This window comes from Lutra lutra, chromosome 16 (assembly GCF_902655055.1).
Source record: "Lutra lutra chromosome 16, mLutLut1.2, whole genome shotgun sequence".
In the NCBI taxonomy this organism is placed as follows: Eukaryota; Metazoa; Chordata; class Mammalia; order Carnivora; family Mustelidae; genus Lutra; species Lutra lutra.
In genome coordinates this window covers 31,969,710-31,997,273 of record NC_062293.1, presented here as the reverse complement: position 1 = coordinate 31,997,273, position 27,564 = coordinate 31,969,710, and the positions used below count along the sequence as shown (strand labels likewise).

The following is a 27,564-nucleotide window of genomic DNA, read 5'->3' as shown; positions in this document are numbered from 1 at the left end:
ATGGAGTCATCGGGCACTGGAAGCAGAGGCAGCCAGAGGGGTGAGGCAGGGCCAGCTGTCTCCCACTATCCCCCATGGGAAACACTTCCATCCACATGGCAGGGTAGCCCCTGGAAAATAACATGGAAGCCTCCACCTCTAGAGCATACCAGAAGACCCAGAACCTGCAGGCAGTGAGCCTCCCCCAAGTGATGTGTTACCAGATCCCAAGCCTCACACCATATGGACTCCGGGAAGCCAGGAGGCAGCTCGGCCTTCCCACTTCTGGAGTCACGGACAAGTTTCAAGGGATGCTCAGAAGCAGAATGGGGATGGAAAGAAGAAACTACAAGTCAGAGCCTCAAGGCACACAGAGCTATCTATCACGCCAAGAGGAGCCAAGAGTCTGGCTCAAGAGCACAGAGCCACAGAGCACAACTTCAAATGTATGTCTGACTTTGACCTTCCTCTCACAAGGCTACTGGCAGCATTGGAGGGACAGCATTTTTCTCCTCCTGAGCCATTTATTCTTCATTCTTTGGTCTGAAGAGTTTAACAGAAGACAGCTACCACACATGGCTTTCTTTCCATGCAAAAATGAGCTCTGAGAACATTCCGGAGAGTTCAGGGTTCACGCCGCCCCGAAGGATCTGCGAGAAGAACTGGCCCTCGACACAACCAGCTGGAACATCACAATGATTGCCCCTGCAGGAGATGTATATAATAAAAATTGAATGCTGCAGCATGAACTTCATACATACTTGTCCTCTTGGTTTATTCATCAGAAATAATTATCTGTGCTTGCTTTCACAGGAGCACATATTTTATAGGGTACATTAAAATTTAATGGATTTTTAATAATATTGTAACTACCGCAAGAGAAAAACTGGAAAAAGCCACACCACATGTCTTTGCTGCTAGTGGTCTGGCTCTAGCGATGTAGAGGAAGAACGAATGTGGTGTGAGGAGGCGGGCAGGGGACGATGAGCTCTGATGAAAGCACGAGGGGATGGAGACCACTTGGTGTCCGGTGTGAAAAATCGTACAGTTGATGCCTGGTACAGGAGTCCTATGCTGAGGGAGGGAGGTCGAGGAAGAGGAAAGGCCAAGTTAACAAAGCAACCTCTGTGGTCGATTCTGCTTGACTTGACTTGACGTCAGGCAACCTGGGATCTAGTTCAGACACAGAAGGAAGCTAGTAATGGTCATGCGTAAACCAGACACCTTAATCATGGAAAGTCACGGGTAGGTCCCAGGCAATGGGACACAACTCTAGGGCCAGAACAGATTCAAAATATCACTGAGTACAACTTTAGCGAAGGGACAGCCATGGCCCAGTGAAGATAAATGCTGCTTAAGGTCACAAAACGACTGGCAGGTAGGTCTTTAAATCTCTATATGGGGCTTTTTCTATTCCGTTGCATAGCCCAGCTTAAAAGCATATGCTTAAAAGCCAAGGCTGAGGGCAAAGACAATGGCTTCAAGTCTTCAGTCATCTTTTGGATTTTGAGGTTCACACTGTTAGCCATTTCTGAGAGCCATTATTTTCTATGAGTCACCCAATGGTTTTTATTTTCATATATATCACAAAAGATCATTCTACTTTAATTTTTCAGGGTAAGTTTCTTCTCTCCCTTGAGGACCCAGACCCACGCATTTAAAGAACTCTACAGAGAAATGTCCTGTCCAGAGGTGCCTCGTAGAAAGCTCCTATACTATGCCCAGTGCAGCTGTCCAGGGCCTCCTCGTGTGTCACCAGCACAGACACCAATATCTATTTCTGGCCGAGGAAAGAAACACGTGGTATCCTGCCACCAAGGATCCATCCACAGCCGGGCTGACTCACCCATTGTAAACCCGACGCCAGAAATAACACCTTGCCAAAATTACGGTTCCTAATCTTTAACGAAGTAATATCCAGATTGAAATGAAAAAAGGCTGCAATGTCAAATGATGATGGTGATTTATCTTGTACCAGCTCTCGGATGGGCAGATTTTTTCCATGACATCAATCCAGGCAGCAAGAAGGTTTAATGATGACAACGACCCCAGGAGAGCGAGCATGGGACTGGAGTCGGCTGGCGCTGGACTAGAAGCTTCCTTTGTCCCTTGGCCTCTTTGTGCCCCCACGCCTCATTTTCCTCACTGGTGACAATGGATGGATGTAGGAGTGGTGTAGGAATTATGTATCTATATATTAATAAAAGCGTCAGTGGAGTGACTAGTACACAGCCGAGACCCAATTAATAACAGCTGTTGGGGCAACTGGGGGGGGGGGTTCAGTTGGTTAAGCATCTGCCTTTGGCTCAGGTCACGATCCCAGGGTCCTGGGATGGAGCCCCGAGTCGGGTTCCCTGCTCAGCGGGGAGTCTGCTTTTCCATCTGTCCCTCCCCCTGCTCTTGCTCTCTCTTACTCTCATGTTCAAATAGATAAATAAAATCTTAAAAAAAAAATACCTAGTATTTGCTATCCCTAAATATAACTGATAGTTGGTAGCTCTGTCCGGCTTTCAAATAAAGAGTTCTAACAGTAAATATGTCTACTATTAAACAGTGTTAAATATTAAACCTCTGTGTAAAGGGAAGCCCAAAATATGGAACCTTGTGGCAGTAATTGCCCAACAGGCCTCCCAATGCCATCCCCCCAACTTGTGGTTTTTATTTATTTTGTCAACGGCTTGTTTTCATAGAAACACATTGTGCCCTCTTAAAGGAAGTAGGAGGAGGGACAGAAGAAGGAATGCCAGAGGAGAGAAAGAGAGAGGAAAGCCAACAGGAATCTCGAAGGTTCTACATGTCCAGGCCTCGTCCCCCACTGCCGCCGCTCCTTCCCAGCCACTCACTGTCCTGTACAGGCCCCGAGCCTCCCACACGACCCATGTCCACTTCCCGCCTGGACACGTGAGCGGAGATCCCACAACAGAGTGCTCGCACGCCCTCTCCACGTCCACCAGCACTCTGACAGAAGGTGAGAAGGTCCGCCTCGGGGCCCTTACATGAGGCCATGAAAAGCGTTGATGTAACTGCAACACATTAACCTGGAGAGGAAGCCAGGCTCTAAGCTGCAGCCCCACCGACATCATAAAAGGTAAAGAGGCCTCAGTAATGGAACCACCATCAGAGCCGCCGATATAAATTATACCTCAGAATAGGGGCGGAGGGGGTGGGACGGAAAAATGGAACAAGTTCAAACTTCTTTTATTGTAATAGTCTCCAGTTGAGCATAATCACCAAAGCTATAGCGCGATCCGATTGCCAAAACTAGACAAACATCTGTGAGGTGGATTCATCTCAGGGGGGGGGCCGACAGCCTGTTATCATTAAAGCCACGCCGCGTGCTCTGAGACTGAACTGCGGGCCGCCTTGTTACTGCGTTTGCGGCGGCAATTGTACCAGATGTTGGCAACTATCTTCAGATAGATGACAGGCACCTGCTGGGGAGGAAATTTAGCTCCTCGTTGGCCTCTCTGATTTGGGGGCAGGGAAGGAAGGGCAAGAAGAGGGGGCCCCTTCCAGAGACCCCCATGGTGAGGCACTAACCCAAAGTGACCAGGAGGGGAGGTGAAGCTCACCAGATGGGGGTCCGCCCACCCGCTCCCACTCAGCTCCTGGCGCCAAAGATCCAGGAAGGGTCCGAGAGGGGCTGGAGGGAAGATGGAGAAACTGAGGAAGCCTCTCGTCCAGGCAGGAGAGACCAAGCTCTGCGCATTCAACTCCCCTCAGCAGGTTGCTCTTGGTAACGGTCTCTGAGACTCTTCACGAGATCCTAAATTTGCAACATGGCTATGGACATTAATCATCATTAAAAGGCAAAGAGGCAATTTTCAAACCATGTCAGGCTGACTCAGATGGAGACAAAGGCTCGGGGAGGGGGGTGGAGAGTGGGGACGAGAGAGATAAATACCACCCATGCCACCATGGACAAATAAAAATCATGCGAGCCCATAATTCATTTTCCAGAGTGCCCTGAGCATCCGCCGCTAGTTATCCAGCAGGAATGATTCACAGCAAAGGCAGCAGGGCTGACCCAAGGCCTACCTTGCTGAGGGATCCTCCAGCAGAAAGACATGGATAAAATGCAACTGCAGACATCCCAGCCCCTGGAAATGCAACCTGACCCCTTGTCGGCCAAGGGTGGTCAAGAGAACCACCCAGAGACTCCACAGATGGGCTCAGTCCCGGGAGGCTGGTGTGTTGCTGACGAGGTAGAGTCAAATCATGCCTGCCTTTGTCAGAACATTCTAATGAGGCCTCTCTGCTGGCCTTGGGAATCAGTTCTGAACACACGGTGATTCTCCTTCCTCTTGGATAATCAAAGTCGAACCAGACACCTTGTACTTGACTCATTCTTGCTGTGGTTGCTGAGGCAGGAGCACCAGATCCTGACACTTGCCCTCTGAGAGAAGCAGCAGCTGGGCCTCGGTGGTACCAGCAGGCCAGTCAAGCCCCAAGATGCCCCAGGAGACAGGGCCCAGGTCCCCATGTTACTCCGGAACTTCAGATTCCGCCTCTGTTAGAGGGTCTCCAACACCCCTGACATGTCTACACGGCTTGGAGGGTCTCGTCACAGCCAAAGAAATTGAACAACTTGGTCCAGCTAGTTGAAACCGTAACAGCCATGTTAAATATGAGTTCTCTGCCTCGACTAGTAGCCCCGTTTGGGCTTTACTCTAATACTTAGCCACAAAACAAAACGAAACATGTCTCTTCAGCCTGTAATTAAGGTTGTTTTCATGTCCTGAGCCAATAAGAACTTCTTTGCTGTTAAAAAAAAAACAACCACCCATACTTCAAAGTTCCTAGGACAGAAATGACAAATTTTCAGAGAAACACTTACTAGAGAATACAGAAATCAAGGCATCAATTTAATTTCACACTCTACCTGCCTTGGACTAATTTGCGTAAATTACATTTCATACCAAGAACCTCAGCCCACGTGACCACAATGGAGAAAAAAGCAGCTTGCCTCAAATTGAGTTTTTCAGGTATAAGTCTATAGCTCTTTTTAGTGTGTGAATGTTTAGCTGAAATTTCAAAGCAGGTTTTATATAAAAATTTCCAAGTGTTAATTTCCACATCTTCATCGACACGTCAATGTCACTGGGTTTTTACAGAGCTAAGGAGTGCAAATTAATCCGTGTGGATCTGTTTGTTTTTTTTTTTTTTTTTCCTTCTCTTAGAAAAATGATTATAACCAAACTCTCAGCTCACGGGCGTGAGTTAGCCGAGTAAAGGATCCGCTCCATGAAGCTGCACCCATGTTTCCATTTTGACCTTCCACATTCAGGAATGTGGTTGGACAAGTGGTGCGAGAGGAGCAGGACTTCGCACACGTGTTCTCAGATGGGCTCCTCTAGCCTGCGGCTGTCACAGTCACAGGGAGAGCTGAACAGCGGCACCTGCCACCCAAGGAAAAGCAAGCCCTCAGGATCGCTCCTGGCCTGTCCACCATAATGCTCCTTGCGTGTCTACCCTCTCTGACTGGCCGCATATCTGCAGCTCCTTACTTCAAAGAACTTTCCTTAAATGGATGGGAGGGTCAGCATGAAACCACACAATGTACCTTTCTGACGCACGTCTATACTGAAAGGGCCATTCTTCAAAAGGAGTATCCACGCGCCCCCCCCACCCAAATGAGTTTATGATGAACTCTAAAAATACCCACAGTCCTATGAAATCCTTACTTTCTGTGAGACTCAAGTTAGAGACTGGGAATGTCCATAGCAGGAGACAGGAACCTATGGCCCACAGGCCAAACCCGGCCCAGTGCCTGTTTTTTTAAATAAAGTTTTATTGGAACACAGCCAACACTCACTCATTTACATGTGTCTGTGGCTGCTTTTGTGCTACGGTAGCAGAACTGAGTAGCTGGGATGGAGGCCACATGGCCCACAGATTCTAAAATATTTACTATCTGGCCCTTTACAGTTTGTCAACCCCTCTTCTACATAAGCATGCTACTGGGAAAGAGAATACGAGTAAGAAAGTGTGACTCTGATTTCTTGAGACTAGAAGGGGCTCAACACATATAAAAACGCTATTTCTCTTTGTGGCCTTAACAAAAACAAAGGTATCCACAATGAACACACTTTGTTTGGAATACTTTATACAAACTTTCCCTCCAGAGGTTACAAGCTATGGGTTTTGCAGAGAACCACTAACTCCACCCATCATTTTGTCCTAGGTGCATTGGAAGGGTCATTTTTTTCAACTTCCTTGGGCTGCCAAGTCCATTCGCCAGCAAGGCCCAGGTTAAAATGCATCTGGGAAGCAATAATGAGGCTGAACGTAACTGAGGCGTCCTGACTAACGCACTCTGAAGTTCTCCGGCACTGAACCAACAGCGTTCACTGCCCCACCCACAGGTCAAACAAACTCTCCTGGCTCACAGTGCTGCTGGGGTCGAGGGATAAGGTATCAGAGAGGAACTGCGCTCTTGCCAAGAAGAGGAGAGACTTTGAAATCCCAGGGCCTGTCCTCAGCAGTTAATATATTTAGGCAAGGAGAATGCAGGCATCTGATTTGAACTTGGCCTCTCCCTCCACTGTCCAGCTGATGACAAAATCAAACTTGCTATTTCAAGGTCTCCGGACGTGAGCATACACCATTTGTTTCTTTCCAAAGTGGGCACAGTTATGGCTGCTCTATCCAGGGGCAAGACACACGGTGGGCTCCTCCCTAGTCTCTATGCTAACTGAGAGAACCCAGAAAGTCTGCCAAGCACCCTTTCCAGGTCAACACTCAGGTTGGTGCTGAGGCCGTGTTAAGACATAACCAACCTTTAAAGGCCGTTGTGGGGAACAGGCAAGATGTGAAAGCATGGGGGGCACAGAGGGGGAGCTCACAGCAGCCACCACCATCCCCACCCATCTTGATGGGTGGCGGGCTCCTGACCTCCCCTCCCTACACTGCCGTTCTCTTTACCCGCATCTCTACTCCTTGGGACCCTGCCTCGCTGACCTCTACGAACCCAGTGCAGTGTGTAACACCTAGCAGGCCCTCGAGATTTGGGTTACTGAATGTCTGGATGGCTGGACAAGCACCACCGCCCCAGGAGGGCAAGCAAGGTCCGTCCATCTCAGGACTTTTCAATCAGGGCTGATGGAGACCGCTTCCCTCACCCACTGCCCTGGCCCCGGCCTGCTGGCTCCAGGGTCCCCAGCCAGCCACGGCTGTGCATCCTTAGGGCTCCTGAATGCAGTGTCCCCAGCCCTGCAGGAACTTGCCCACCCCATGATGTGAAGACCTCCCTGAGCACAGGCCTACGAGGCAGACGAGTTACAGTGAGGAAACTAAGAGGAACCGGTGTAGAGCACCCCTCGCAAGGCAACCCAAAAGCGAGAAGCCCTTTAAGGGAATGCTGATCAAATTAAATACAACCAGACGTGCCCTTGTTGAGAAGGGAGGTCACAAACAGAAAAGACTAGAAAAATCCCCATCCTTGAGAAGGCAGACATTTCTATCAAACGGGCCCTTTGAAAGAACTTGCAAGTGAATTACGGCAGCTACTTCCTATGGGAGGGGAAATTATTTTGGGCGGCTTTCCAGTCCCATGTGCTGCTTTAATCTGAGTCATATGCAAGAAATATTTATTGAGGGTGGAAGTCTCCCCATAGGTGTGTTTTAAGTGCAGGCCGCGCTGGAGCCCTCCAGTTAGCTCTATAAAGCTGCCTTAAAAGAACATTTTTAATGCGCTGTCTCATTTGCTTTAAACTGATTTCTCACTGCAAACAAACCAACCCCCTACAAATTTCTGCTTTTCTGCGTCCATGGCCTCTGCTGCCAGGCATGCCCCGAGTTCTTGGGGACGCCACCATTAAGACGATGGTTTTCAATAGAAACTTGGCATTTATCATAGCAAGAGCATTATCTTCTCAACAGAAGCTGACAATTTGTCCTGTGCCTCCCTTGAGAGAATCCAGTAAGATCGCATTTGCTTCCCCTGCATGCTGTTTCTCCTACGACAACATTTCTTTGCCTGGAAAGAAAATATTGTGACTCCTTGCCATATTCACTTCATTAGCATAAGAGGAAAAAAAGCCAAATCCTCCCATTGGCCTCCCCCAACAGGAGCTCCAGCTGGGCTAAATCTAGCAGGATCTTAGAGGCAGGACTTCTGCGGTTCAGGATCCGTCACAGAACTGATGGTTATGGAGGCACTGAGGGGCAGAGACAGCGAGGGGCCAAGAAACAAGTCCCTTAGAAACTCAGAACCACCCGTTCAGCATCCAAGAAGGGCATCGTGAAGGTTATCATAGAGAGTGTATAGGAGGGAGATGAACCTGGTGGAGGTCAGGAGTTTGGGACTTTAGATACAAGGGTGTGTAGGGGGGTGAGGGGGGATGAATGTGGGGAGGGGACCCTATTACTCAACACGCACGTGACAGACCCAGGGGAAACCTTGTCTCCTTTTATTCTCACAGCCCCCCTGTAAATAAAATTGTATCCTGACTTCAAGGACAAGAAATGAGGCTCAAAAGAGCAAAATCACTAGCCCAAGGTCACAACGTTAACAGCCAACGGCAGCATCCAGATTCAAGCTCCGGTCTACTTGAGTCCAAAGTCCAGAATCATTAGATTCCATCCCACATAACCAATCCCAAGAGCCTGGCAATATAATGCCAATGGTATCCCTCTGTTCTTTCGAGAGGGGGAAAAAATGTATCCACAAACGAGTTCTCTCTGTCCACAGCCAGATTTACCAACATCAGAGACGTTTGTGCTTCGGCTTAACGTTGTTGGACCTGTTTTTACTGCCCAGCCTGGACGGTCACAGAACAAGTCTGGGGAGGAAGCTGCCCAGGGCGTGCCTAGGGTCCCCAGCGAGGGAGCATCCATGCACCGCTAAGCCAAGACGAATCCCACCACAGACCCTACTCCATACCTCCCACTCAGCAGCCCCACTGCTTTCTAAGACCAAAGTAAAAAGAGCAGGGGAGATGGTGAGACATGAAGAGATATACCTGTTCTTACCCTCCTCTTATCCCTCCCTTTGCCAGGCAGCTGTGTCCACCCCTCACACCAAGACCCACCTGAGAAGCTACCTGCTCTGCACAAGGCCATGCTTGTCAGCTGCAACCTGCCCAGATAGTCCCTTAGTCCTATTAAACCTTTACTGCAGGGTAGAAATAGCTCATGTATGGGCCCCTGGCTGGCTCAGTCCATAGATCCTGAAACTCCTGATTTTGGGGTTCTAGGTTCAGGCCCTTTGTTGGGTGCAGAGATTGCTTAAAAATAAAATCCTTAAAAGATATACAATAAAATAAAATCTTTAAAAAAAAAATAGCTCATTTATCCAGTTCAGGGGAATGATAGGTTCCATGTAAAGAAATGTGCCAAATAATTGAATATATTCTCTGGTAGCCTCATTTTTAAGAAGTAAAATTGTAATTTTACCACTCCAATGACTGGCACAGCTCTGCCCTCTGATACAGAGGGCCCATTCATTCTGGCACTCTTTGCTGAGCACCAACTACTGCCCAGGCGCTGGGACAGTCCTGGGGCTATACAGTGAGTAAAGAGACCCCACTCGATGCTGGCAGAATGGATGGTCTACTCAGGGCAAAGAGGGTACACACATCTGCCTTTTCTCTTGATACACCAAGATTCCCATTATGGGTTCTCTCAGCTCGTGGTTGGTTTTCTTTATGAGACAATTTGTAATTACTTTTGTTATTTACTTGTTTGCTTTGGGATGGCCCTCCCTGACCCCATCCTCAAACTGAAACCACAGGTAGGCAGGGATCTTGTCTGTGTCATTCACTGATGCACCCTTGGCTCCTAGCTCAGTGCCTGGCATTTGGAAGAGCATCAAGATCTGATAAACGAATCAATGAACAATGAATGATGCACGAGGCTGCAGACAACACACCTTCTGGACCTAATGAAGAAGGATGGCTACTTCCCTGCACTAAACGGTCCCACAATGTGGTACTTCTAAAGATCTAAATCTTTTTGTTTTTACAGGGTTTTTTTTCAGCGTCCTCTTTACACCGAGCTTATTTACATCTCCCCACCTCTTAATTGCTCTAAATTCAAAACCAGAAAAACAAGCTTATTAGAATCCCATGAAAAGGAAAAGGAAAAGGAAAAGGAAAGAAGACCTAAATGAGGATATAAAAAGCTCTTTCAAGAGGCTCAATAAATTCAATAAGCAGATCCACGGATCAATATATAAAAATATATTTTGATAAACATCAGCTAAATGATATTGGGCCAATTTCCAGACTGTATCTCCTACCCCAACACACACACACACACACACACACACACACACAAACAAGTTTAATTATTCAAACAAGTTTAAGGAGTTCATCTAGCAGGGTCCAACCAGAAGAATTCTCCTTTGGCCCATATCAGTTCAACCTTTTCCATCAAAGCCAGAGCAACTCAAAGTTAATTCCACACACCGGAAGCATCAGGGTAGCTGGACTGGACTGGAGGTACATGCTATGGACATTTACAAGACACTGAATCTTCATCTTTAGGCTGAGAGGGCCCAGGAAAGACTTTGCAACGTGTGTTATCCCCAAGGTGGGCGGGCACACTGAGTGGTAAGCCCACCCAGAAGACAGATGGGAAAGAAGGAAGAGCCTGGGGCCTGTACAGCGTGCATGCATGTGTTTGTGTGTGTGTGTGTGTGCACGCATGCACAAACATGCACTCAGGTCATGGCTACTGCTGGACAGGACCAGAGAGGCAATTCCAGAGGCTGAACCTGGGTCTCGGAGGGTAAAAGTTACAGCAGCTGCTATTTCTAATATTTATTAAGCACTTGCTGGGTTTCTAGAAGAAAGCTAAGAACTTATGATACAGGTATTAGTTCATTTTTTCTTAAAGATTTATTTATTTTATTTATTTTATTTTTAGAGAGAGAAGAGAGTGCACCAGTGGGAGGGACAGAGGGAGAGGAAGAGAGAATCCCAAGCAGGTTCTGCGTTGACCACGTGGAGTCCCAACACCAGGCCCCATCCGGTGACCCTGAGATCACAATCTGAGCTGAAACCAAGAGTTGGTGGCTCCATGAACCGGGCCACCCAGGCATCCCTATGTATTCGTTCATCTAATCATCATGTCAATCCTGTGGCATAATTACCATCCTTATTTCTATTTCACAGATGAAGAAAATGAGGTAGAAAGAAGTTAAATGACCTGTTCAAGGTTACGGAGCTAATGAACAGGTAAAGTGCATTTGGTATCAAACAGCCCGAGTATTAAAAACTCCATGCCCTTACTGCCGGGCATTAAGCTAAACCAGAGGGTCGGCAACTGCAGCTGAGGGCCAAGCCCAGCAGCCTTCTGGTTTTTGTAAATAAAGTTTTATTGGAACACAGCCACGGCCATTTGTTTTCATACTGTCTCTGGCTGCCGTCATTCACGCTACGGTGGCAGAGTTGAATGGCTGTGAGAGACCATCTGGGCCACAAAACCGAAAATAGTTATTATCTGGCCCTTTACAGAAAAAGTATGCCAACCTCTATGCTAAACAGTAATTCACAATGTTTCTACCCAAGTACTCCTAATGGTCAAGTAAATTATGGGACAGCCCAGGATGACTGGGGACAGGGGCTAATGCCGCCAGCAGCTCTCCTGAAATGTCTCCAAGTGTCACGGTTTTTTCAAACACAATTATGCAAATTTTGCATTCTGTGCCATAACATTTCTTCTAATATAATATGTTGGAAGCAAACTACCATAATGTCATCGCTTCCCGAGAGAGGAATCACCATAACCTGACGGCACCATGAATGCCCATCCTGGCAGCCCACCTGAGGGAGGCACCCCGCGTGAGCAGCTCGGATGGAACAGCAGACACAGGACCTCTGCACCTGGGGCCCTACTGCAACCCCACAGCGGTGTCCAAAGCAGGTCGCTTACCCTCTCCCAGCCCTCCTCTCCTAACTTTAAAAACAAGAGCATCCCCCTCCCTCCCGGGGCTGCTGGGGCAGAGAGAAGTCAGAAGACACTCGAAAGCTGTGGGCGAACAGGAATTGTTGAATCTGAGTACAGATGCCAGCTGAGTTGGAAGGAAGAGCTGGGACACCAAGAAATCCTGCTTTTTTGCTACTAAAACAGATATATCAATAAAGGAAATGGAGTAGTCTTTTTAAAAGACAAAAATCACAACAATGTGTTTCCATATTAGAGAATCGGCCAAGTCAAGTCAAGTCCCTCACCCCTCCTCCAGCAGCCTCCACCTGAGCCCACCCTGCCTTCTCCCCTTCCCTGAGAAAGGTGACAATAAGATCCGGAAGGCCATCTCTGGTCAGCCCCTCCTCTTATTTATGTTTCCTGAAGTGAAAAGCCTCCTACATTGTTTTGTTTTCTTCCCAAATACTAAGAGTCTGCAAACAATAAGTCTGAAAATATTTAGCTCAGCTGCCAATCATAAAAGATCGTTAGCAACCTCAACAACCAAAAATGTCTAATTTACAACTAATCCAATTGCCCAAATTGCATCTTCTAACGACAGACCACCTAAAAAACCGACTTCCTGTAAACATACCACTCTGCTGGGTTTTCTAATTGAATTAAATCCTTATTTTGCTCTTTAACTACCAGGAACTCACTTTTTGCGACATGGGGCAGAATTTTTTTTATTTTTAAGAGATGTAGAAGTAATCCCCAAGTAGGAGCCCAGGTAGGAGAGCCTGAAGGGCCGTATGCTCCAAGTCAATGACCAGCAGTCCCTTGCCGCAGGTCTGCGGGTCCGTCTGTCTGCCCTGCCTTCCATATGCCGCTGCTCCCTTAACACTTGCTGACTCCTGCCTCCAGTGGTTGAGTGCTATCAGGAAGGGAGACTGTAAAATAGGTCTGAAGTAAGCATTCTAGAACACAGAGGAAGGAATATTTAAATCTGCCTGGAGGTGGTCTAAGAAGGTTTCATCCCTGTAGGAATGACAGGCCATATATCTCCACTTCTCCCACCTCCCACCTCCCGTTTCTGGTCTGTATGCCCTGAGTTCCTGGAAACTTCTCAGTCCCAGCCAAACCAGGACCGTGACCCTACCTTTATCCAGCCCTGCTTCTCTCCCTATAATTGAGAATCTGTCTAGGCCATTCATTGTTTGCTTGTAGCGCGCTGTCTCCCGCCACCCCCCCCCCCAACCCTGCATGGGTAACAAGTAATCACCCAACCCTTCCCGGTAACGGCCCCTCCACTCAGATGTTTCCATCCCAGAGATGTCTTCGTCACACAAACGCTCCACGAAGAGGAACCGTCACCTGGGCGGCGGAAGGTACGTGGACTCGTGGCGAAACAAATCCCTCTTTGCCAGGGACTCCACTCTAGGAGGACAGCTCCAAGTGGAGGAAAATGGAAACGGGATATACAAATTCAATCTATCAAATCTCCTATTTATTTTATGCAAAGTTTTCCTGGTGCTTATTAATGCCAGCTTTCCCTCTACCATTTAATCTCTGCTTCCATTTCATTCTTGGAGGCCTGTGATTATTCTAATTCAGCATTTGGATGACTTCATTTCCGCTCAAGTACACCCAGGTCAACTTGGATAGAAAAGAAAGAGGAGGAGAAGAAAAATAATCAGCTAAAAGCTATTAAATATCAGCCGTGTGCCTCATGATTGGTTTTAAAGGCAGTGGTGAGGTTAGCAACAGTCAGAAACTCAACCCTTCTTGCCTCTTCCTGCATATTAACATTTTTCTGGGGCTCTCCCTCTTATGGCTTCGAATGTAAATAAAGCCCCGACTGGTAGCCCACTTTGCGCTAATTCACAAATACCCAGTCTGAATATACAGAGCTGTAAAACTTTAGAGGGTGGTAACTTGACGGATCCGGCCCTTCTACAGAGAGATTAATTCTCAGAGGACAAAAGGGGAGGGGGGAGGAGACGAAAAAGGAAGAAAAAAAAGCATACCCAACCCATGTAATGGGGTATCCAATCCACGGGGTAGGGGGTGGGTAGGAGTCTCCATATCAATGTTCACTCCACCAAACAATGGAATTCCATTTCTATGCCAAGTCTAAATGAACTGAGCTTTCTCTTCCCTAAGAACCACTCCTTGCACCCACTGGCACAAGCTTGAACCATGATTTCTCAGACACTTGCAGTTCCCACTGAAGTCCGTCCAGGGGGAGAAAGGCTTTCTTTCTCATGCTAACAACTCCATTGTGAGTGCCGTCTTCTGAGCCTGCCGGGAGGGCTCTGGGAAGGTGAGCCGGTGGGAGTGCTTAATACCCCTTCCTCATCAACCCCCCCAGGCTCATTAACTCCTTCCTGCCTGGGGGCCTCCCCCTTCCTTGGCCTTCTGCTTCTGGGGGTGGGGGAAGGGGGGGGGCTAGAAAATTAAATCAAACTCCACCATCCTGGGAAAGCAGAGTTAAACAGCCACGCCAGAAAGTTCGGGGCTGGTTCCTCTACCTACCAGGCATGTGACGCATGGAATTTGATTAGCATAATCTCAAAGTTTTCCCAGCTTGCTACCCAGAAGGCATCCTGTTTTGCTATTTGTATATTTTAAAAACATTGTTAACAGAGCAGTAATAATGTCTGCTGCATTTGCCCAACAAACAGCTGGCTGTATTTTATACACTAAAAAGGAAATGTGAAGTTTTCCTAGAAACCTACTATTTCAGGAGTCTTTTCTTAAGCAGGAGGAGAGGGGAGGGGAGGGGAGGAAAGGAAAGAAAAGAAAAGGTCATTTGGAAGTCAGATCGTGAGGCTGGAATGCTCAATTTCTAACTTGCCTCACTCCACTGGCTGTAGCAGAAATTGGTCTATGGAGGAAAAAGTTCATCAGGAAAACACAAAGTTGTTTTGTGTGGTAGGAGGCTTTACCTGCAAAGGCCAGGGGTCACATTACCTGTGGGTACTGCTTGTCTGCTTTCTGCCACCTGGTCTGGGAAGCTGAGGCAGACAGACAAGGGAGGTTCTGGCTAACTGAGGCTCTTTGCACTCAGCAGCTCTGCCAGGGGTCAGAGGGCAAATAAAGTCCCCTCCCCCCCCGTATGACACACTTCCGAAGGGAGAGACTGACACAAACCAGACAGAGAATTAATAAAACATGAGGACAGTGTTGGCCTTGTTCTGGGTTATTACAGGAAGAAAACTGAACACAAAAGTAGCCTTCAGCATGGCCAGCCAGGGAGGGAAGAGCAACGGGGGCCCTTCCCGGTCCACTCCACAGCTGTAACTCAAGAAGGTCTGAGGAACGTCAAGGCTTTCCAGAGCAAAGGCGAGCAGAAGACAGGCGAGGCGTGGACACGCTGGCCACCTTCCAGTCAGACCACCTGGACAAACCACTTCAGAAGACAAACACTTCCTGGGAGCTTTGGTGCCCACAAAGGACACACGGGAACTTTTGTTTTCCAGGCCTGGTCTGAGCAAACCACACACCGCACGGAGCCCCATTTATCTACAACACACATTTGGAAGCGATAAAACGTCACCTCAGAATCACAGTCCACCGTCAGAAACACGGCAAAGTTGCTTATTTATTTTCTCCCGAAACGCTTGCCTTTCAAATTTCAAAGGCTTTCTAATATTTTTATGCTAGAGCTCCCTCTCCTCTCACAAGCAGTATCAAAAGGACAATCTGGACAGAGGCCATGAACACCCCACCTGCACATACAACCCGGAGCGAGGATGTCATCGGTGTCAAACACGTCCTTCCAGCACACCCTTCGATCATCCCACACACGGGCGGGATATATGAAAAGATCCCACCATCTTAAAACGCCAATTCATTCTTTTTTTCCATTTTTTTTCTTTCCTCCAGAAGCCTTCCAGCACCATTCCCCTGTAGCTCAAGTTCACGTTTGGAGGCCCCCACACAAACCCACTCCAACAAAAGGACTTCAGAGGACCCTTTCCACCTCACTTCCCTGGGGGATCCCTTTGATGGGACCTAAAGAGCTCCAACTCTCCAGACCCCATTTCCTTGAAGGCCTCCTCCTGCTAGCCACCAGGGCGAGGGGCTGGCCCAGGAAGGGGTTAAAGCCCTCATGTCAAACCGCAAACTCGGGCACTGGCCCAGAAGGGACATGGGAACCAGGGCAGCCAGTGATAAAGGCCGGATTGTAGCAGCCCACTGAATTGGAAATGACTTGTAGGCCTAATGAAACAGAACTTTGGCAGTAAAACAGAATGAAAGGAATGAGACAATAAAAGGCTGGAACAAAGGGTGCAGAGTCGTTTCAGCTTAGCAAAATAAGCTCACTTTGTTGGTGGGGAAAGCCAAAGCCGATTAGGATAAACCAACGACTGAGCGCAAGTCTTCCAAACTAATTACACAGTTCACCATGTGAAGCATAATTGGAAGCCTCCAGATGCGGGCTGCTTTGCTTTCACAGGAGTTCTATAAAGTGAGAATTACCTAGTGAGCTCGGCACTGAACAGCCCTGTCATCGAGGTGAACAGCTGAAAGGCGCAGAACTGCTCCATCCGGGACGAAGCCGAGAATTCATTAAGTTTAAAGGCCTCTGTTTGATCTCCCAAATCCTATAAGTGAGAATTTAAGAAACCGGTACTTTTAAGGAGGGGCCGAAAGGGGAGAAGGAGGAAGCCCACGCACACGGAGCTTCTTTGATCCCAGTGCTTGTTAATTACCAAGTGCGGCTCTTCCGGATGGCGATGCGGGGAGCAAGGTGGCAAACCCTCCGATCGGTTGTCTGGGTCTGTACGTGCCAACCAGGGCATCACTCACGTGCCACTTTCTGGAATGGTCTGCGTACATCATTCCTGGACGTGTGAAAATTGTGAGCACAGATAACATCCGCTAGGGAACCTGACGTGCCGAAATAAATTCCTGCACATCAACATTATTGACAAATGAACAAAACTGGCTCCCTCAGAGTGTAGGGGCTGCTATGCAATGAAATAGGAGATGAGGTTTTTATAAACAGTGAAAAGAGGCCTGATGGTACAAAAATGAACGACTGTCTGGGCCCTCCCCAGCATGGGCTTGTGTGATCTCGGACAACTCAGGACCTTCCTCCACATCAGTCCGGTCATCTACATGATAGACAGTCCACCCGTCCTGCTTGACGGTCCTGAGAATCGGACTTTAAAATGCATCAAAGGGCTCAGCACAAAGCACACATCCCTCCAAGTCAGAAACACCAACTCACAGCAAAAGAATCTGCATAGTAAAATCTGAACTTCACGAAGTCTGACTCTTCATTAACTCAGATCTAGCACATGGAATAAGGAGTTAGAAATACTCTACGGGTCCCTGGATCTTACTCATAGGATGAAGATTCTGGTTTATAAATAGCAGCTTTTTCCAAATAGAGAATCCCTTCGCTGTTCCAGCATCATGCAGTCCAGAAACTACCCTACCACTGTAGGACGGTTTCACTTATTATATCATGCCTACTACTATTGATAATACCTTGTTTTGGTTACAGTCTATGGATACCTTCAGTACCCATCTATCCACCTATATACGTTTGTATTTTTTTTTTTTGAACATTTATTTATTTGAGAGAGACAGAGAGAGAAACCATGTATGAGCAGGGGGAGGGGCAGAGGGAGAGGGAAAAGCAGATTCCCTGCTGAGCAGAGAGCCCGATGTGGGGCTCAATCCCAGGACCCTGGGATCATGACCTGAGCAAAAGGCAGACGCCGAACCAACTGAGCCACCCAGGTGCTCCTGTACGTTTAAACGTATTTTCTAGATTATTGAATTTGCAAGCTTGAAACCAACCTTAGGAATAACCTAGCCCAAGGGCTGGCAAATCATGGCCCACAGGACAAATGTGGCCCACCACTTGTATTTATAAATAAAGTTTTATTGGAACACAGCCACATCTAATTATGGCTATGCCATAGCTGCTTCCTCCATACAAAACCAGACAGTTATGATGGAGACCATACGCTCCATAAAGCCAAAAACGTTTACTATCTGACCCTTTACAACCTTTTCCAATTCCTTCCCTTAGAGGAGAAAGCGAGGCCAGGAAAGATGTGGCCTGGGGTCACAGTGGGGTCACTGCATGGTCAAGCCCAGCACAAGAGCCTGGAATACTTCTACCTTACCTTCCTCTAATAACAGCATCAGAACAGCTATCCAAGGGGCAAGGATGGCCATCCAAGTGAGCAGAACCCTTATGCCAATGGCCACACTTCATAATCTCATCTTAAATATAAACAAGTAATGGCATCCCTAACCAGGGGGGTGGGGGTAAGTTTCTGGGAGGAAGGTGGGTGAAAAGCACAAAAGGGTTTACAAACCTCCAATCTGAGTTATTTAAAGTTCTCGGTGTGTCATTCTGCACCCACTCCACTTACAGTAATGACATATTTAAACTCCCTTAGCTCAGCCCCATGATAGCAGTCTTACCCATCTTGATTGCCACCTGAAATAAACAGTTGAAGCAGCTGCCACCTCAGGCACAATGGGGAGAGTGAGAGGAGAGAGGAATGACAGCGAGGGAAACCTAAAACGCGGGTGGCAAACCCCGAATGGGGCTTGGAAGGATGGAAAGTTCTGGAAGTGGAGGAAGAGGAAGTAGGGTTTGAATTCTAGCTGTTATCCTGCCTTACCTGGGTGACCTCCCTTGAGACTTAACCTCCCTGACCCTTAATGCTCACCTCTGTCAAAGGGCCAGATGACACCCAAATCCGCGTGCAGGTAAAATGAGGCAATCTATGTCTATTCCCAGCACTGCCCTGGCGTGTGGGCCAACACAGTCTCTTCCTTTCTTTTGCACCCTCCCCACCCTAAGCCCATCGTGTGGACTGATCCAAGGCTGCAACAGGCCCAGAGTTCAGATTCTGGTATCAGACAAGCCTGGAAGGGAAGCCTGCATCCAGCTCTACCTTTCATGGTGCGGGGAGGGGTTGACCCCAAGTCAAAGACTCAATCCCACCTAGACTCCATTTAACACGCTGCAAAAACAATGCAAGACCCCCACCAGCCTCCTGGAGAAGAATTAAATGAGATAATACAAGTCAATGGCCTGGCCCAGGACTTAATGCAGTACGTAGTCACTAATAAAATTCCCCTTGCTAACTTGCTGTTAACCAACCAAAAAGGGCCCCCAACGACTTTCCAGATGAGAATGTGTACAAGTACGTGAGTCTAGCTGACACAGGGGTGTGTGCGTTCCGTTTTCTTCAACCAGAATATAAACTGCTGAAGCCTGGAGGCGGTCTGCCGATGCATCACTGGGCTGAGACTGCCTTAGGGCCTCACAGCACGTCTCCTCTTTTTTTTTTTTTTTTTAATTCATTTGACAGAGATCATAAGTAGGCAGAGAGGCAAACAGAGACAGAGAGGGAAGCAGGCTCCCCACTGAGCAAAGAGCCTGATGCGGGGCTTGATCCCAGGACCCTGAGACCATGACCTGAGCCGAAGGCAGAGGATTTAACCCACTGAGCCACACAGGCACCCCACGTCTCCTCTCTTTTGATGGCTCTGGTTCCAAGTGAATTATACCAGAATCCTGAGAGGTGGTGGGCCCTGCCCAAGGGGGCACAGACGTGACACCATCCACCAGCACAAGGAGGAATAAGCCCTCTGAAGACAGACCCAGACAACGCACCGAGCACATGCACGAAACAAACCCTAAGAAGTGTATTATGGTTTTGATACATTCAAAAGCCTCCTTAGTCCTTTAATAAAACACCTGATAAGTTTACACGTCCTGCTGGAATCTACAAATGTTATGCTAAATTAACCGAGCAGCTTCAGCCCCAGCGCAGGCCACACCAGGGAAGACGGGCTGTGACTACCTCCCTGACAAGGGGACAACTCTTCTCAGGGCTGGGATGGCTGTGGCCCTGGGCCCGGCCAAAGCTGGCAGAGCTTCCCACGGCTGGCTCACCAGCTCCCAGCTGTAAGTGCTAATGGAAAAAGACAGAAAGAGAAAGGGAGAACGAGAGACAAATAGACAGAAGCCTGGAGGTGGGAGCAAGCACAGGTCCGGCAGGTGCCGGCCTGTCCGAAATATTCTAACAGCCCAACTTCCCTGACATCCACAAATAGGACCACAAGATTCCAGTTTATGGCTCAAAAAAGAAACCCTACCTCATGTTTGCTCCTGGCCTTGTTTTAGAGGCAGAACTGTAGCAAGGGGGCTCACACTTGCCAGCCTTCCATGACACAAGCTGGGTCTGTCTCCTGTGATTATTTCCAGTCTCTCCCCACAGGCAGGATGGGGCTGGGCGGGGGACCAAACCCCCCACCCCCCCCACCCGTGCTTTGAGCGAGTCTTGAAGAGAATAACATGGTCACCGACACACTAAGCAGTTCTGCAAAAACGGCCAGAATGAATCACCCCCAACTGGCAATGCAAGACGGTGCCATGGGGAGGGAGTCTTTCCTAAGCGACCCGGAAGGGCAGTGAAGTGCCATGCTGAATGCCAAGCCCGGCTGGAGGAGCCTGGTCTCTCTTTGTTGCATGTCTCCCATCCATACAGAAATTGGAGATGACCACAGATGGGAAAAATCTCCGTTTTAAAGCTACATAGTGATCACGGCCCTCATCACGGCTTACAACTCAACACACCCAGGGATGAGGTCTGAGCTGCCCATCACCTTGAGCAAACAAATAAAAGCACAGAGCCTTCAGGCCAGGCAGTGGGCAGCGGTGCCTGGTACCACCCAGGCCCAGCAAAATAGACGTCACCAGGGGTGACATGAGTGACAGAGCTCAGAACAGGTGCAGTGTCATATCATCCCCCCCCACTGCCACCATATCAGCCCGACAGCAGCAGGGATGTGGACCTGTGCAAGGGGGACCTTCGCACACCTGGACCTGGACTCCCAGGACAACATCTACAGCAACTCGAAGACGGGAAGCAGAGGGCCACCGCGGCCAACCAGCTGCCAGCCTCCTAGGACACGGCAGCCAGAGGAGGGGTACTACACAAGGCCCAAAAGGCCAGTCTCCCCGCCCCAAGCTGCCCTGTCAGAGCCCGGGGACCATGCAGCCATCAGAGGGAACGCTGCTTTCCAAGGCACCAGCTCCTCACCAGTTAGAGAGAGGCTGAATTAAGCACGTTGCCCACAGTGGCATATCCTGTCTGTCCATCTGCTGACTGTGTCTGTCCCCTACATATTCCCACTCAGATTCCTGGCTGACCGGATGTATTCTGTGTTGCTCCCAGGCTGGTTCAGCAACAGAGCCCAGGGGATCCAATTTACTCCTGTCTCCCACACGCTGACAGGTATAGGCCCAGCATCTTCCCTGAGTCTCCTTGGGCATCTGACAGGGAAAGGCTGAACAGCACAGGACCCCAGGGAGCCTCCTCTCTTAATGCACCTTCCAGAAAGGCACAGAATGCCGCCCAGCACCGACTCACAGCCCTGTAGCAGCTTCTGCGGGATCTCCTGTCCTGTGAAGTCACAGCCCTGCGTCCCTCCCCAGCCGCTGCCACCAGCAGCACCGGCTCCCTGCCCAGACCCCACATGGCCAGCAAATGCCAGCGACACCACACTGAAAGGCCGCTCTGTCTGCTCCCGCAGGCACGTGCGGCACCACGCTGACCACAAGCCGGACTCTTCCACAGCAGCTCCTGACAGATTTCACTTTAGATCTCGACGACCCAGTGCAAGGACAAGGGTGTGCAAGGACAAGGTTCTTGAGGACGCAGCTGCGGCAGACGAAGGGGCCGCGGCGGCCACCAGCCCCACGCGCCGCTTACCTTGCCGAACTGTTCGAAGTACTGCTTCACGTCTTCCACCACCGTGTTCGCAGATAATCCGCCTACAAATATTTTCTTTGTTCTTGTGACCATCTGCAAGAAACGACAAGAGGAGGACACGGGTTAACCAGGTTACCTGAAGCAACGCTCGCAAAGGCTAGGAAACAAGCCCCTCTCCACGTTCCTCCAGGAAGGCAACTTCAGATAAATTCGAGCTGTACAGCGTGGGCCTTTTAGACATCTCAGAGCGCTGGAGACAGCCATGCTGGAGATCTCGGGCCTTCGGGCCACAGCCTGCAAGCCTGGGTTTCATACAGACACAGAGCGGACTTCAGAACCTCTAAGCCACCATACACAGCTTCATTCTGATTTCTGGCACAAAGAGAAAAGTGGCACATCAAACCTATTTTCAACCTAAGAGATGTGAACAGAACAGAATCATGTGCATAAAAATCGCTGCCCAGAAAGTACCATAAAATTTGTCAATAAGAAACTCACACATGGGCGCCTGGATGGCTCGGTGGGTTAAGCCTCTGCCTTCGGCTCAGGTCATGATCTCAGGGTCCTGGGATGGAGCCCCGCATTGGGCTCTCTGCTCAGCGGGGAGCCTGCTTTCCCCCCTGCCCCCGTCTGCCTGCCTCTCTGCCTGCTTGTGATCTCTCTCTCTCTCTGTCAAATAAATAAATAAATCTAAAAAAAAGGAAGGAAGGAAGGAAGGAAGGAAGGAAGGAAGGAAGGAAGGAAGGAAGGAAGAAAGAAAGAAAGAAAGAAAGAAAGAAAGAAAGAAAGAAAGAAAGAAAGAAAGAAAGAACAAGAAACTCACACATCATGCAAACATATGGATGGGCTGTCTACACCGAGCTGACAGACACCGGCCCTGCACACAGGGGCCACCCTTCGAGCTCGGACCTCATTCTCCTTCCCCTCTTGATTCCTCACCATTCGCCCTGACTCACTCTACACTCAGTCAAGCCCCGCTAAGCCCCCAGGATCTGCCCTTTCATCCATACAAGCCCTTCTCCCGAGAATGCCTCTCTGTGCCTAGATCTCCCACAGCAAGTCGAAACCATCCCTCAAGATCCAATGACCTTCTCCAAAACACAAGCTATCTATGCCGTCACCACGTCCAGAAGCTGTCCCCCCCTCTTCTGAAACCCTAACACCGTACCCACCAGCCTGTCCTGGCACCCACTTCTTCCCACCCAGTGCAGAAATCATGGGTGATCCTGTCTGTCTTCCTTCCTCCCCAGACACTGAGTTCCTGATTCCTCTCGGTACCCTCCCTCCACAATGCCAAGTAGACACCAGGCACAGAGAATCCCACCCCAGCGGGACCACAGTGTCTTCTCCGATGGGAAGAATGAATGGCTGTGGTCACGTTTCAGAATCCCAACAGTTCCAAAGCAAATGACACAAACGGTTCAGAGACAGAAATGAACATCCTGGGCAGGAGCCAAAAGCGAAACAAGAAAATAAATTTTATTCTGAACCCTGAGTCTAGGCTGTGTGTGTGTTTCAGTTTGGGTTTTTTTTTTTTTTAAATGTGCTACTAAGAAAAATTTTATTTAAATGTTAAATAAGAACAGGGTCTCACCTATTTGGCTGCACATAATAAAAGCCCAAAGTCTTAACCCGATAAGAGAAACTGTCACGATGTACATATCTAGCAAATCATAATGTTTGTACGCTTTAAATATCTCATAATTTTGTCAATTCACACCTCAGTAAAACTGAGGGGAAATGTTTTATGAGAACATGTAAATAAAAGCATGACTAAAATCCCGAAAATAAGTGAATAAGATGAAGCTGAGAATGTTAAATACACACACACACACACAATGTCATTTGTGTCCATGACATTCGATGTGGGAGGCCTAAATACAGGGGCTGTGGCTGCCAGGATCCCCACTGTCCCCCAGGCTGAGACACCCTGGCTGAGGGAACAGAGGACCAAGCCACCTCTCCAAGGAGCACCCTGGCTGAGAGCCCCCTGGGTGGGGACGGGTGGGCTGTGCTGAGGAGCGCCCCCCTGAGGTCCGGCCCCATGCTCTGCACTGCACAGTCCCAGATGGGTGCATCGGTCCCAACTAACCCCCAACTCCCATCAATCAGGACTCATGATAGCTGTTAACAGAAGGAGGCTCCCAGACTTCAAGGAGCTCCGGCTTTGGCCTGGCAGCTTCTGGGAGGGACACATGCCACCACAGCCCACTGACGGAGCCCCACCTGGAGCGCCCCTGTAGCGGGGTTGCTGCACAATTTTACGAGGACATTGTGCTAGCAATTCTGCACACTTCCTATGGGCTCTGAGAGGCATGCAGTGATTACACACGTGTTTAAAGCTGTGATTTACCACTTTTCGTCTCTTTTCAGATGAACGGGAGAGGAGATAAGATCATGGACGTGAGAACATGCTACAAAGATCCCACCAGCATCTACAGTGTCAACTCCAAGAACCTCTCATTAAGCAGTGGGCATCTTATTCTGCTCCTTATTGTCCACCTCCCTTCTCAGCCCTTCCGTAAGTCCCTCTGGAGGACAAGGTCACCTTCCCGTGAAACTCCATCAGTCCCTCTCCAGATTTCAATCTCTCCCGACACTAACTGACTGCCAAATTTTACTACCCTAACTTTCCTAATGCATTCATTCAACAGATACGTTAAGTGCTAGGTGTTGGAGCCTACATTCCAATACAATGTAGAATTCAATCCACTATAAAATGGAGATATAATAATTAGCCTACCACGCAAGGCTCCTATTAGGACTAAATTAAATAACATATGCCAAAGTGTCTAGCAGGACACCAGGCAGATGCTAGGTAAGTGGTCACCGTAACCGAATCCAAAGTCAATTACTGCATTCATCCTCCAAGCTCAGAATAAATGTGTGACAGAAAGATATTTCACACAAAAATCTTTGATAAATCAAGTCTGGGTGCCCCGTTCTCTTCCACTGTAATTTCAAAACCATTTTCCTACGTGATTTCAGATGGGCAAAGACTCCCCAATAGTTTCATTTCAGATTTCTCATTCCTTTTTTTTTTTAAACCCAGCCAAGTAATTAAATATCTATAAAGACATGCTACTGTGATCCACAAACATGCATTAGTGGAATTCTCAACTTAAAGAAACTCTGGAGAAGCATTCTATAAAATGAACCCGATGGTGCCATTTATACATTGTTTAGAGACAGGTGGGTATAGAGCAGACCCTATTTATATTCCAAATGTTCACATGGACCCAGGTAATTAAATGAGTAACGTGTCTTCGTCCCAGATAACAGAACTCAACAGAATGTTCGTTCCCCAGTAACTGGTTAAATGGAAAGACCCCCCCTTACACTCTCTACAGTTGCTCAACAGCCATAAACCTATCAAGCCAGAGCTTAGACACTGGGGCAGACAGCCAGCCATAAATCTACATGTCCCCAAAAAGTCTGTAAAGTACTTTTTTTTTTTTTTTTAGAAGGATGAGAAATCCCAGGCCCCAGACACTATGCCGAAGAGTCCAACTTACTAAAACATCCTCTCCAGGAACGGGCTCAGATACAGTGATCCCACTCTTCGGCAAACGCTAAAAGGAAACTGGTTTAATCAAAACCTTCCAGACGTGAAAAGGCCAGTGGGAAGATGTGCAACACTCAGTTAGCTACCCAACAGTGTCCTGGCTTTGCAAGAGGAGAGCAAGGCCAGGGGGCAACAGGGCTCTACACACCAGGGGCACACTGGAGGAAATGGGGGGGGGGGTTTACTTTGGGAATCCCGGCGCTATCACTGCTAAATGGACAGTGCAGGGCTTGATGACTTGCATTCTGAAGAGGGACACGGGAGGCAGGCAGAGAGGACTCTAGAATCACACGTTCTACCCTGTTTCCTTCCATCTCCAGGGCTGCTGGCGAGGACAGGACAGGGGCAGGGCTAGCTGTCATGTCCAGGCTCCCAGTGGGACTCACTGGAGGTCCTCAAATTCTTATCGATACTATCAAAGTTTCTGTGTCCACGTCTGTGCGCATGCGTGCGTGTGTGTGTGTGTCTGGGGAAAGTCTCTAGTCCCGAACCTTCCATCTTGGCTGCTACTTGCCCCAGGAATTGCCCAAGCATCCCCAGAGCTTAAACCCTCTTCTGACCTCGGAAACGGCAAGGAGGACACTTTACCGCGGGTCCCCCAACTCCACAGTCCTTTGTGTTATAAAAAGTCCTCTCCACCCACAGTGGAGAGAGCCACCTGTGTTTTCTTCCTGCGCCAGGCCCTTTGGGTAACTGTTTCCTGACCCACAGCCCTCACGCCCATATAGCACTTAACCACACAAAGCAAGGGAAGCTGGCCACTGCACCAAAATGCTCAGGCAGGCCCCAGGCGGTCCCCACCATGCCCCCAAATGGGAAGAGCCATCCATCTGTTCCAGAGAAGGCTCAATCCAAAATCCATTAGGAAAATAAGCTTAAATGTCCTTTGCATGGAGTTTTGGTGGAGGGGTTGTAGAAAACACTTCGTGCAAATGCTTTCCACTCTTTAAGATACTAGATACCCACCAAGAGCCCAGCGCCCTTGGGGACAGCCACCTCTCCAAACAGATGCCCTTCCTTTTATAGTCTCTAGTCTCGGGCGGCACTCCAGGAAGTGGGATGTGTATGTGTGTGCGCGCACACGCATCAGGGGGTTGGGAGGGTTCAGGCTCTCACAAATCACGGCTGCACATTCTGCATCTAGACCCGTAATTTAACTAAACACCACTGCTCTCCACACCTCTTGGCTCCACAAAGAAAACCCCAGCACCCATTCCAGTTTGGAAAATTGCTGTTTACCCATAAGAACTGACCAAAGCCAGCTGCTAACCAGAGCTGCCCAGAACACCCCACCTTCCTGCTTCTGACCAAAGAGCTGATTTTTTTTTTTTTGAAGTTTCAAAAAAATCCCTTTTAAAAAATGTGTTTGCATCTGAAAGGGTCACTCAGAGTGGGGCCGCTGGTTGTATTTTTGTAAAACAGGATAAAGCAGATGAATGTGCATGTGTCTGCGTGTGTGTGTGTGTGTGTGTGTGTGTGTGTGTGCTGAAAACAAAAGGCAGAGGTATTAGAAAGGAGAAAGTACTTTGAAGAATGAGACTGATGGGGAAAACTTAGCTCTAGGAGCTCTGTCCCAAAGATATTAGTTGTCACACAGTAAAACAACAATAACTATGGGGCTCCTGGGTGGCTCAGTCATTAAATGTCTGCCTTCAGCTCAGGTCATGATCCCAGGGTCCTGGGATCGAGCCCCACATCTGGCTCCTTGCTCGGCGGGAAGCCTGCTTCTCCCTCTCCCACTCCCCCTGCTAGTGTTCCCTCTCTCGCTGTTTCTCTCTGTCAAATAAGTAAGTAAAATCTTTAAACACACACACACACACACACACACACACAGTAACTAAACATGTTTCTCCTTCTGACAAATGCATGGAAAGGTAGGACGTGGCTCTAGAGAGTCTTGAATGGGTAGGAGAGAAGCCCAGAGAAATTAAGTCAGCTCTTGCCAATACCACGTTCCTGCAAAGAGCTCAGATTCCCCCTTTGGTGACACAGATGAGTCATCTTCACTGCCCAAGAGCACTGACTCATTTACAGAAGCTCTCCCATCTCTGGGAGCCCCAAGGTGGAGACAGCCCGGGGAAGATGTTAAGAATGCTAGTGCTGGGCAGGATTCTGCCAGCCTGACTGCCCATCATCCCCATTCTACAGATGGAAAAGTCAAGCCCCAGCAACATGGCTCATGTGCTGGTTAAAGGCAAAGCAGAATGATGAGGGAGAATGGATGTGCGGGTGGGTACCATGCAAATTCCATCCCAGACTCTGAATCTGGTGAACACTTTGTTCTTCAGATTCTTGGGTAAAACTGTATGTTCTCATTCTAGTGTTGGTTCCCTGCATCTGAAAATTAAGCCTAGTCTTTGTATGACAAAGAAGCTCTCGCAGGGCTAACCAGGGTCACAGAAGTCCCAA

General features: G+C 48.7%; 1 protein-coding gene across 11 annotated transcripts in view; it reads right to left on the bottom strand.

The window, feature by feature from the left end:
* The window catches only part of MSI2 (musashi RNA binding protein 2), a 387,830-nt gene that overhangs the window by 232,280 nt on the left and 127,986 nt on the right, over positions 1-27,564 (bottom strand). For all 11 annotated transcript variants that reach the window (XR_007123358.1, XM_047707084.1, XM_047707079.1 and 8 more), the window contains exon 6: positions 21,591-21,683. Coding sequence is in view for 10 of the 11 variants with exons in the window: in XM_047707084.1 (XP_047563040.1) it covers positions 21,591-21,683 (93 nt within the window). In the remaining variant the exon portion in view is untranslated. The remainder of the gene's footprint in view (positions 1-21,590; positions 21,684-27,564) is intronic.